Genomic DNA, 12,368 nt, shown 5'->3' with positions numbered 1-12,368 from the left:
GGAGCTGGGAGACCAGTTGGGATGGCCACTGAATAAGAACAAAGAGATGCACTGTAATTCTAATAATGTGTTTGGCCTCTGTCACCTCCCAAGATAAGCAGAGGATGTTTGTGAACACACTTTTATAAACTGAATTTCTTTTATCATCCACCACTGCGTGAAGAATTTCTGGTAAAAATATCAGAGAAATATGTATTATTATTCAGCTCAATGACATGACCATTTCTGCTGAAAATGTGTCACCTGAGCATAATAGTTAATGGGTCCTGTAAGCAGCCACAGCCAGTGAAATATTCAAACCAAATACTTCCAAGGAAAGAAAAGAACTTTTTTTTTTTTTCTATTTTGCTATTGTAGTTATTTGATAGTAATTCCTCATGCTGTTAGATAACTGCTAGACCATGCTACCAGTTGTGTGCTGAAATCTGAGAGCAAACTTTGTTTTCCCTCCCTTTAGTTATAACAACCTCAAACATTTCTGTGTTTATATGTGCAGTATTTATTCAGTTTGGAAATCGCACATTCTCTGGAGCATTCAAGGCGGACTCAACAGGGACTAGATTGCACCATTGCTTCACCAAATGTGTTGCTCTAACGGGCCTTCCACATTCGCTGAAATTTTCTCTGTGGCAAAAAAAAACCAAACAAACAAAAAACATTCATGCTTTTGGATTTCCACGCACACCTGATGGTGTGTTCCAGCAGTAACCTAACAACATGAGAAACTACATTTAGATAACTGCAATAACAAAAAAAAAAAAAAACAAGAAAATGGCTCTGACACTGTAATAGCTTGTCCCAGCACCACTGAAGATAGACTCAGCTGCCCAGATAACTGCTGCACACAGTGTTTTCATCCTGGTAAATCAAATTTCCCAGCCATATTACTTTCACTTTCATGCAGTACTGTTGAAAAATGAAAAGCTAGAGCATGGTAGCCTAATAATTATTAAACATGCTTTGTGTGGGAATCACATTCTCTCACACACATCAAATACTGCCCTGTGTTCACTACATCATCACAGGGAATTTCCTTCTATTCATGGACTCCTCATCACAGAGCCATTAGGACCCGGTCACGGAACGGGAAGTTTTAAGAAGCTTCATCTGTATTTGATTTAATCTTGACTTTTGATGACTGGATCAGTAAGTACACCTCACTGCCGTGCTGCAGGGGAAGTGATGTGATGATGTCACAGCGCTGACTGAAGATTTGAGTTGGCCAATTGTGGAATAATTATTGCACATGCTACATGCACAAATATGGAAGTGCAAATACACATGTTTCCACAAAAGTGACCTTATTGTCTAATTTTGGTGGATTTAAAACTTAACTTATGGTTTGGTGCCTTTGATGCTCTGGTTATGTTATGTTAGCGCTATGGACATTTTTACTGTGCTGAATTTACTGTGTGAGCTAGGGGGATTTTTCTTCCCTCAGTGTTTTTATCAGGGCTTTGTTAGCATTTGAGCCAGCCAGCTTATATTTGACAATCGCCAGTGGTGAAAGGCCCGGAGGTCACCTTGACAGAAAATATAACATTCAAATCCTTTTACACATCCATTTTCTTCTCACTGCTCTGTACTGACTGTGTTCCTGATCTTAACAAGGCTTGAACTATGGACAGGTCAAATTTTGCATTCCAGTCCTCATGAATACATTTGTCATTTTTTTCCTATTTTTTTTTTATCTGCCTTTCTGCAGGCAAGCTGTGGAGGAGGCGGACAGTAATCCAGGCACCCCAGGGCGACGGGAGGCCATGTCCATCCCAGATGGAGCAGTGGAAGCCCTGCCTGGTGAAGCCCTGTTACAGCTGGAGATACAGCAGCTGGTCTGAGTGCAAGACTGAGGTCAGTAATCCTCCACCCTACCGTCTGCCGGGAGACTGCTTTAAGTTTGACCAAATTTGACCATATATTCTCCAAGCCTCTCTACAATACTGAAACAGTTACATATATTATTAAGAATAGATAAATAAATACAATCTAAAACATTTAAGGCCACCGCGTGCCTAGAGAGAATTTCTCCTTTAAAACCTGTTTGCGTGTGTTTCAGCAAGCCCATCTAATCAGCCTAGATCTGAGGAGGCACTGTCAACTTTGCTGTCCAACTCTGAGGGAGATGTGAACAGCAAGAGTCAATAAATGCCTTATCTTAAAGCTGCGGTGTGAAAACAATATTATTGGAGATTACAACAAATGCGAAAGGCACTGCAGATGGATAAATGTTTTGTTTGTGTAATGTTTATGAATTGAAAGATGCAGTTTTTTCTTGTAGACTGCTGTAGTCTGACTATTGGAAGGACTTTCTGAATTAAAGGGGATTTTTAATGATTAAAAGTAGGCACCTGCATATCATATCTGCAGTCATTTTTTACCTTCAAATCAGTGACAGTTGAATTGCAATCAAAATATGAGGCCAGTGAAGTTTTTACACATTTACTAAAGACAAAAGGATAGCATTGACCCATACATGTATTTGTTTTCTGTTCTTTCAGGGGGCGAGGTGTGGAGAAGGCCTGCACTTTAGGAATGTCTCGTGTTTTGTGTCGGATGGTTCCGGTGACCAGGATAGCAGCCTGGTGGATGACGAGCTGTGTGGAGACCTGGAGCCCTCAGTAGACGGAGATACACACATGATTCTGCAGGAACCCTGTACTGCCCCATGTCCAGGTGAGAAGACAAAACAGACCCTGACAGTAGGGAGAGAGGCTGGTCCCAGACCAGTTAAAATACTAGCAGAAAAAAAGTTTACAGGTACAGAATTATCCCTGCAGTAATACTCACACCAAACAACCTAACAAGCCAAATGATCAAAACTTAGGTACTGGAGTTTTGGACATTGTTCTGATTGGCCACAATAAAATCACACTCAAGGAGCATAGTCATCCAGTTAATGTGCAACATGGGTAAAGAGAGGTCTAACAGGCAATCAAGAGGTTAGACAGGGTAACCCAAAGCATTTTGAAGAAAGAAGAAAAAGAAGGCACTGACGCAAACTTCTGTCATTTTTGTTTAGTCCAGGCTTTAACAGTGATGACAAAGACCTTCCAGTTGGAAGCAATTACTGTTGAGTGTGTTTGATTGAATGAGCTTCAAGAGCTCCAAAGTGCGTCACACAATGCAGCACTAATGTTAACAGGTGGGAGGAGGGAGACGGGCAATACGAGAAGCTCTCACAAAGCTGATGATGAATGCCTGCGACAGCAGTCTGCAATTGTCCCTGTGTGAAAGGCATTCAGTTTCTCGCAAGCTGCTGAGAAAATAAAACTGTGGCTTTAGCTACAGTAGCGTAGTGTAGTGTACAATATTTCTTCAAGCATACGTGCACGTTACAGCGAATGCTCAAGTTTTGATTGTGTTTGAATCAGCCCTTTAATCAAGTTACGTAACATTATGCAAGCATTTTCCCACTGCAGTTTATGTTACACTTACAGCATTTATCAGCCACTTTTGTGCAAATAGACTTATAGTAATTCATACATATATGCATATACTGATGGCGGCGGCTGGCATGCAAGGTGCTGACCAGCATATCAGGAGCAGTTTGGGGATCAGTATCTTGCCCAAGGACATTTCACCATGCAGACCAGGGAAATTGAATCAGTGTCCTTTTTCTAACAAGATGCTGGCTCTACCCCTGAGCCACTGCTATGCTTTACTCAGCACATGTGCATTTTTATGATTATACTGTGATGAAAAGACAATCACAAAATCACCAAAGGTTGCCAAATTTCCTAACATAGTCAACATCTACAAGTCCAGCTCTTTGTCAACATCCTCTTTGGTCTCTTCACCTCTGTCACGATTGACGTAGAGGCTGCTAAGCCCGGTTTCGTCACCTGCTCGCTGGACTCTGGTTCTGGTGACCATACATGCTCTCTTCCAGCGCGGCTTGTTCCGTAACTTTCTCTTTGCATTCCAAAGCTTCTGCTGTAACGATTTAAACACCAATGATGCCCCTGCTCTCAGATGGCTGTACAGCTAACTGAGATAACGAGGTAACAGCAGCGACAGTAAACAACACTTAACAGCTACGTCAAGTCAAGCTGTCCAGTAATAACCATTGTAAATCATAGAGAGTTAAATCAGAGCACCCGGAGGACAGCAGAGAGAAAAACTGAAAATATTTTCACAATAGATATGATCAATTTTTCTCTGAAATAGTTATTTACTTCTTACAGGAGCTGGAACCTGCTCACCCAAGTAACATTATACAAGAACAGGCATTTGGGGGGGAAGAGTGGGAATAACAGAGGCACCCCTCTTCTTATTACTATCAAAATATTTAACATATTTAATGTTGCTTTAATTGACTCAGTGGGGACCAAAAGGTCAAAGGAGGACTCTCTGATCTGGTTCCTGGTTTGTGTCAGTTCTAACTTCTAAAAACAAAACCATTCACTTGGAAACCTATTTAATAGAAATGAGACAGAAAATGTAATTAAAAACTTCTAATCTTAATTACCATAATTCTTTTTTTTAAGAAGGGCAGTTTCATGATTAATTGAATGTGTAGAAATGTGCAGAAGACATGTGATCTATTTAATAGAGAATCATATCATGTGCCTGGGCACAAGATCATAATCAAAAGTGGGTCAGGATTTTGGTGGGAAAATATCTAAGGGTAGTTGTTTTGATTTTGACTTCCTTTAGTGTGTGCTATTGACCTTTGTCTATCACAATCTGATAGACAACCTGTCTAGCACAGTCATTGTGCTAAATTGAATGTAGCACAATGATGTTTAGTTTTGGTTGCTGAACTCCCAATACGTTTTTTTAGGAGAGTGCTACCTGACAGACTGGACTGTTTGGAGTCCATGCCAACTAAGCTGCGTGGGCGGGGATGACCTGGGTTTCGGCTCGGTCCAGGTCCGATCCCGAGCTGTTGTGGCCCAGGACCCAGAGAACCTGTTGCAGTGTCCAGAACAGGAGCTGGAGGCTCGGCCATGTACAGGTCAGTCTGGCAGAGTTCCGCTGGAATTTATATGAAACTGAACTGATATATTGTAGGAGTCCAGCTGTTATACTTACAACATAAGCATTGTGATTAAATCTTTGTTCTTCCCATAGAGGGCCAGTGTTTTGAATACAAGTGGAGGACGGGACCGTGGAGGGGTTCATCTCGCCAAGTCTGGTGTCAGCGCTTTGATGGCCTAAATGTCACTGGTAAGCATAACAAAATGTGTTGATAGTTGTAGTGCAGAACACACATTCTTTTTGCAGTCCAGCAGGTCAAAAGCCACCCTTCTTACAGGAGTGCTCAGGATGAGAAGCAGTATTTTGTCCTAACAATCACAGTCAACTGGCACAGTTTATCACCAAAATCCAGCAGACATTAAATGTCACCAACTATCTTCAGCACAGTGGATGAAGGTAGAGATTTAACTAGCTTTAACTGCCTTAAAAGAACTGGACAGACTGTTGGATGCACTCAGAGTAGGGCAGTCAAAAATCATGTTCAATACAAACTATACAGAGATTCACGTACTTGGTGGGCAAATAATGTAACTGATGTATGCCTGAATACCAGTAACAACAATGACATCAAGTACCACAGCAAGGCTATATTACAGTGTTAATTTAGCAATTATCATTTTCTTCATTTAGAATAAATGTATAGATGGTACACTAATTTTTATGTACTCACCAAAGATCTTACACATGGGTTTTTGTGAAAACTTTGGGGCCCAATAAATGGACACTTAAACTCTATTGATTTTAGAGGAAGTCCCTGCTTTGTGATATCTGGCTGGGCCATTCTTTCCCATATGTTCCGTTTGGGCTGAATCTGTGGTGTATCTATTTCTGTCTGGTCTGGCTTTCTGTGGTTGTGTTTAGTTTAGTTTTGTTTTTGAATGTGTGTTTACTAGATGGTTTGTAGTTGTAATTTTGTTTTGTCTATATGATCTAATATGCGTATGAGTATAATTAGGGCTTCTTCTTAGTGCCATACATTTTTCTGATGTGATTAACGTGATGACCCTCAACCCACCCTGTAGTTTGGGAAATCAGAAAACCATACAGCAGCAATGTTGTGGATTTCAAGCAGAAACAAACCTGTTTGAGTAGAAATGGATAAAGAAAAGAGTTTATTTGAATGGCCAGTTCCGCTTCAAAGCCCTGCCAGATGGTTCTCTCAACAAGAGCAAAGTTATTAACATTTACTGTTGATGTGAATTGAGGTACCACAGGAGTCTGTCGAGTCTCAAATACCACTTGAGCTGAACAGTCCTGGGAACAAAGGTTGCTCCCCTCCTCTGTGTCCTGCAGCCAGGGCAGTGGTGCCGGGCGGCGTCCCGAGGGGAGCCACTCAAACACTGAGACAGGGCGTGGGAGGGGTCCTGAAGGATCCTGCACTATGTCCTTAGTGTTTGCTGCTTGCATGCAGTGGAAAGTGCTCTGACCGACAGGCCAGGCGTCATGGAACGTGTTGTTGACCAGCACCTTCTGTGATCTGTCGGCATGACGTCTGTAATCCACAGGATCAGCTGGTTGTCCAGGTGGAAGTGAGTGGAAAGTTTCTCCGCTAGGATGTGTGGCTGTAGGGTGTTGAATGCGGAGGAGAAGTCTGCCAACAGCAGTCTGGCTGTGGTGTTCAAGGTGTTTGTGTACTGTGTCCATGACGAGTGTTTTGGCATCATCAGCCCCTCTGCTTACACAGTATGCGAACTGGAGAGGTCCATCAGTGGGTCAGTTACCATGATGATGTGTTTCTGTATGACCCTCTCCATAGCTTTCCCCACGAGAGATGAGAGCCACAGGCCTGACGTTGTTCATAGCTTTACCAGGTAGCTGGTTGCAAAATGGGTCACTACAACTTGCAGGCTGATTAGCTTTGTTTAGTTAACCTTTACAAGTGTAAAGTTGGCTACTACGTTGTGTTAGGATTACTAAGAAATTTTACATTTTTACATACATTTACATCAGTTGTTGCTCGTTGGGCTTGAGGTTGCCATGTTATGCTTTCAGCATATTGTTTGAGCATGCAGTGAGGTTTCGGTTAAAAGCTATTTTACATTCATCCGTTGAATGTTTTTTCCTCTTTGCTTTGACAGATTCATCCAGGTAGCTCAACACAAGAATGAAGAACTAGACAGTTTTTTTTTTTCTAAACCAAATCCAAGGGGAATCTATCCATGCGAAATCAGACCCATTGCTCATGAATATGTGCTCAGCTTGTGTGTCCTGGTTGGTACATATGAGCCCCCTTGCATTTTTCGTCCCTCTGTGGCAGGGCCTTGGCTGATCAGTAGCATTTTCCTGCTGGGACCTGGCAGAGTTCTTGTCTGGAATGAGATCCCCCTCCATGACATAGTGAACCCGGGGGTGACTTGCCATGCCCCTAAGTGCCATGTATGGAAATCATTTTTAGTGGATCACTGGAGTAGCAGTGATTGTGGAAGCTGAAGTGGTTTAATGCACATGAAATCTTACTTTATCATGGGCCTACAGTTTTTGATGTTTATGATTGCGTGTGTAAATTAATGATTTAACAGTAAGAAAAAACTGCATGTGTCGTTAACTATTATGGTGTAAGAGCTAAAACTGTTGTTTTCTACTGTAGTTACAGAAATATAATTTATGGCGCTGTTAGATTGCTGCTAGGTGCATGGGCGTGGAAAGCCGTGCGGCATCCTTTTTTTTTTTTTTTTTGCCACACTGAAAATGTTTTGAATGCCCACAAGTATGGATTAAAGCAGAATGTCCTAGGTTAAATGGTGTGAATTTTTAAAGATGATTATATTGAAATTTTTTTTGTGTATTTTGGATTCGAATGCTCTACTGATCGCAGGATTTCCAAGCAATCACTCATCTTTTCAAGATATTCCACTAACACAATTGTGTATTATGCTGAGCTAAACATGTTTGCTAACCGACTTTAGATGCTACATTAACTTTCACATCTGGCATACCTGGATGTGTTTTAATTTTCTCTGATCATGTAGCAACAATTTAGAAAATATTGTCCAGTGTCTTTCTACTTTATAAACAGCCCAGTTTTAGGCAAGGGCAATCTGTCTGGTGAAGTACTTCCTTAAAAAAAAAAAAAAACCCAAAAAACCACAAGAGTGAACATTAGGTTACTTATTAATTAAATCTATTGGTATAAAAGTATAATATTTGCCTCTGAGATGTTGTGGAGTAGAAGAATAAGGTTTAGATTTACAGAGTATCTATCCTGTGTATGTTTTTATGAGGGAAGCGGCATCTCATGGCAACAACCTGCAACTGAATGAATGGGCATGTTTACAGTGGAATCAAGGCACACCCACAGGAGGTCGAGGGGGCTCCTAGTTGCTGAAAATTGACTGGGAACTGGCTGGAAGTCCACTGGCACCCAAAGAGCTTTTGGTTGGGAGAGGAGATTCAAGTTTGTTGTAACTGTAGTCTTGACTCAAGTCAAATTCTATGGTGTGACCTAAATTGATTAAGATTCCACTGTACAGCTCTGACACTAGATGTCTTACGCTTTGCATGGCAAGGTGATAATGGTAATTAGGTTACCTAAAACTGTCTCCTGAATAATGTTAGAATCCACAATAGCTAAGAATTTCTTGACAGCAAAAACATTCCAGGACACTGCTGATATCTTTATTCCCTGGTTCCACAGAGTCATCAAACCTCCTCCGGTATACATTTTGAAGACGTACTGTTTGGGAAAATGGCTTCCTCTTGGCATGGAATTTGCTTTTATTTACTGGTCCTGCTTAATATAAGCCTGGGCTAGGTGAGCATATAACAGTCAGTCAAAGTTAAAGTGAATGAGAAGTGTCAGTGCTGCCACTAATCCAGATGGTGTGCCTATGTGCTGCTGTTCTGATTGGCACACTGCTTCTTTTTCCTTTTAGTAAATGTTTCCTCAGAAGTGGGGTGTTCCCCTCATAAATATTCATCCTAAGCGCTCTCCCTGAGTGTGCCACCTAATAAATATTCAAGAAGCTCTGATAGATTACCATGTTTTTGCAGACGTGTTTTCCACTGACTGTCTGCTGGTTGGATCAATGTCATTTTCCCATCTGTCTACATTATCCATCTTATTTTATTCCAAGTGGGAATACACTCTCCATACCCTATATAGTCTACAACTCAGAAACCTTAGATGAACCTAGTTACCAAGTGAAGGAATAAAATAAAAAATGGAATTCATAGGCAGGAGTGGAGTGACATTTTTAAACATCTAGATCTGCCTTTAGTATCTTTCCTTCATTTTGTGGATGTACTGATTTACTCTGAAGTGGTGAAAGCAAAGCTCTTGCCTTTGCCTCCAGGCACTTTGTTTCATTGGAATAATAGGACAATATCACCGTTATGGAACCTTCAACATAAAAAGTCCTGAGTTGTAATGTGAATTATATTTATGTATGGAGTGAATAGTTGTGAGCCGATTAATGTTCCTTGTTTGATGCCATTGTCCCCCATTAGAGAACTTGATTTGCGGCCATTTAGGCAGTCTGGGCTCTGGCAGAAAGATGTGAATTAAACAAAATGGAATAGTATCATCAAACCGATGAAAAGCAGCTTGTTAAATAAGCGTTATCAAAAGTCTCACAAGTCTTTGGGAAGATATACAAAGACGGCAGTGCAATTGTGCTCTTTTTAAAAAGAGTTTTTATTCTAAAAGCAAATCTAAAGCCTGACTGGGCTCTAAAGCCTGGAGGTCGTTATTATCCTTCAGTGACGAACATAGTGGTGAACAGTCCAGCATAGATGTAGGCTAATAGTTGTTTTAGTCACTGTGTGGCATTTGTGTGTTACCACATGCAGGTAATGGTACTGAATAATAGGCTATTGTGTCAAACCAAGAATTACTCATGCCTCCTTAATGGGTGTTCAATCACTACTGGTCCGTATACTCTCAGCCCTCATGCACTGTGTCTGCCAAAGGATGAATAAAATGTGGGGATTGGAGTGGAATTTTTTTTTAGAGCTTTGTAAAATGTGCTAATTATCAAATTGTTGCAGCGTCCCTACACACTGAGCTGAACTGAGTGTTGATTACAGATAGACAAAAACAGAGATGGCTGCAGCTGCTTGTAACACTCGCCACCTGCAGCTCAGCAAACTTGAGGAGTGTGTGGGAAACAGTTGGGAAACCGGGCCACAATTTTTCCTGTTCATGGATTGTGTTTAAGGCTCTAATATTGTTATTGGTTGAATACAAGCAACCACTGACTGACACTGCGTCTCTCCTCACAGTGATGCCAAGTTTTGATTTTTTTCGCAGGTGGATGCCCGGTTTCAGCCAAGCCGATGTCTGACCGATCTTGTGACCCACCATGCACCAAGCCACGCTCCCTGTGCACAGAGGTGAGTTTTGGATCTAGTGATAATAAATGCAGCATCCACTTTGCTGCTCTGCTGTCCTGGATGGTATTTTCAGTTAAGCTCTTTGATCAGTGTCTGAGTGTTTGCAACCACATGACAGTATATCTAACATACTGTATACTTAGCCATACTGGACCCTTGTCTTTTGACCAAGAATTACCCCTGCTATTCTGAGCAAAACTGATTTGATTTTGGTTGCTAGTTCAGTCACCTTAAGGGAATTTAACAAAACCACCAATGTTGATTTTCACATACAACTACTAGGAACTACATGTACTTTTGCCTATACTGTCGTAACACAGTTACAACTGTACACAATATAGTACATTTCCCATTAAAAACACAGAAATGTATATACAACTTCTATCAATCATCTTACAAGTCAGAAGTTTGGAGCCCAGGAGCTTTGTCTCTAGACCTCCAGCATGGCTCAGAGAAGGAGCCCAAGACTCCCTGTTTGGATGAAAGCAGTGCAAAGTTTAGCTATAAGGAAACAGAAAAAAAACATACTAGAAAAGAGAGAGAGAGAGAGAGAGAGAGAGAGAGAGAAACATTGAAGGAAGAAAACACATTAATATGAATCTCCTGGTGCTGGCACCTGTTGTTAAGTTTTTCCTGTAGCCTCTCTTAACACACCTGGACCAAAGCATTGCCAGTGAAAGAACAGCTGCTGCTGTTTTACACACTATACTGACCGTATTTTCCCCTATATTTTAAGCATAAGGTTTTTACAGTGCAAAACAAGCCATAAGGCACTGCACATCAAAGAACAGAAGATTAATTGTGTCAGTTTTAGCTTGTGGTTGTATGATTCAGAGATGCGGCTTCTCGAAGGAACAAGAGATGTCTTAAGGATGAGAGCAGTTCTCCGCTGTTTGTAGGCACATTATAGCAGCACCCTCACGACCGTGTAAAGTGATAACAGAGTGCTGAACCACACTTCTTTTCCTTTGTTTGCCACTAAGGAGAAATAAATGATTATTTCCTCATTTCCACTGTGGATGCTATTGTACATACGTGCGCTGCTGTTTGCATGGCAGGGATTCCGAGGCTGATTATCCCCCAGAGATTGTTGAAGAGCGGGGCACCCCCTGCAGGGTGATGAATAGAGTCAGGGATGAGAGGAGGACGTGGAGGAGGGGTGGCTTTCCTCCACACACACACACACACACACACACACACACACACACACACACACACACACACACACACACACACACACACACACACCCTACACAGTCAAATGCACACCCTGTCTGACAAAGCAGACAGCAGCATCAGATACTGAGTGGATTTTATAATGAGATTGTAAGGATTAGTCATAGCTTTATCAAAATTCCCTGTGATTTGTCAAAAAAATCTGTATGGATTTAATTTTAGCATTAACATAAACAGCCTCTACACTGCTTTGAACTTTTTTCATTCACAGATCAGGGGCTCTTTATGAAAAACCAATCAAGAGGATAAGAGAGTGACTCTATGCACTGTCTGATTTTGCCTCGTTGGTGATATTTCTCAATCATCATAATGTTGCTAGAGGACCATCATTACAACTGCCCAACCACATTTTTTGTAATGTTATAGCTTTGTGACTAACCCTAACCCTAAACCTTACAAAGCACAGAATGTTTTTGCCTAAACCTAACCAAGCATTTCTGTTGCCTAAATCTAACCAAGTATGGTTGTTCCCTGAATGTAGCCAAGCAGCAACAGAAAACTGAAACAGGGGAAATAATACATTATCTCAGTACAAAAATAATACATGAAGAGTTAAACAATATGTTTCAAATAGGACACAAACCCCAGTCTCCTGAGTGTGAGGTATATACTTAACTCTTTCAGTCACAACAGTGTGCACCAGAAATTGAATTTCTCCCAGTTTTGAAACTTGGAATGATAGTCCTGGAGCAACATTAATTATGATTTTCCAGAAACAACACCAATGTGATTTGCAAGGCTTTGATATCATAGCAGCATGACATTTGTTAGTTGCAATGCTGGCCCTGAAACAAAACCAATATGGCAATAATGACTTTTGG

At 41.1% G+C, this 12,368-nt stretch overlaps 1 protein-coding gene across 1 annotated transcript in view; it reads left to right on the top strand.

Annotated features, from left to right (window-relative positions):
• The window catches only part of LOC119014932 (thrombospondin type-1 domain-containing protein 7A-like), a 133,610-nt gene that overhangs the window by 110,593 nt on the left and 10,649 nt on the right, over positions 1 to 12,368 (top strand). Inside the window, exons 21-25 of the mRNA XM_037090385.1 lie at positions 1,706 to 1,851; positions 2,499 to 2,673; positions 4,784 to 4,957; positions 5,074 to 5,169; positions 10,229 to 10,311. Coding sequence (XP_036946280.1) covers positions 1,706 to 1,851; positions 2,499 to 2,673; positions 4,784 to 4,957; positions 5,074 to 5,169; positions 10,229 to 10,311 — 674 coding nt within the window. The remainder of the gene's footprint in view (positions 1 to 1,705; positions 1,852 to 2,498; positions 2,674 to 4,783; positions 4,958 to 5,073; positions 5,170 to 10,228; positions 10,312 to 12,368) is intronic.

Source organism: Acanthopagrus latus, chromosome 3 (assembly GCF_904848185.1).
Source record: "Acanthopagrus latus isolate v.2019 chromosome 3, fAcaLat1.1, whole genome shotgun sequence".
In the NCBI taxonomy this organism is placed as follows: Eukaryota; Metazoa; Chordata; class Actinopteri; order Spariformes; family Sparidae; genus Acanthopagrus; species Acanthopagrus latus.
The sequence above is the reverse complement of the archived record's forward strand: the minus strand, read 5'-3'. Positions and strand labels throughout refer to the sequence as shown.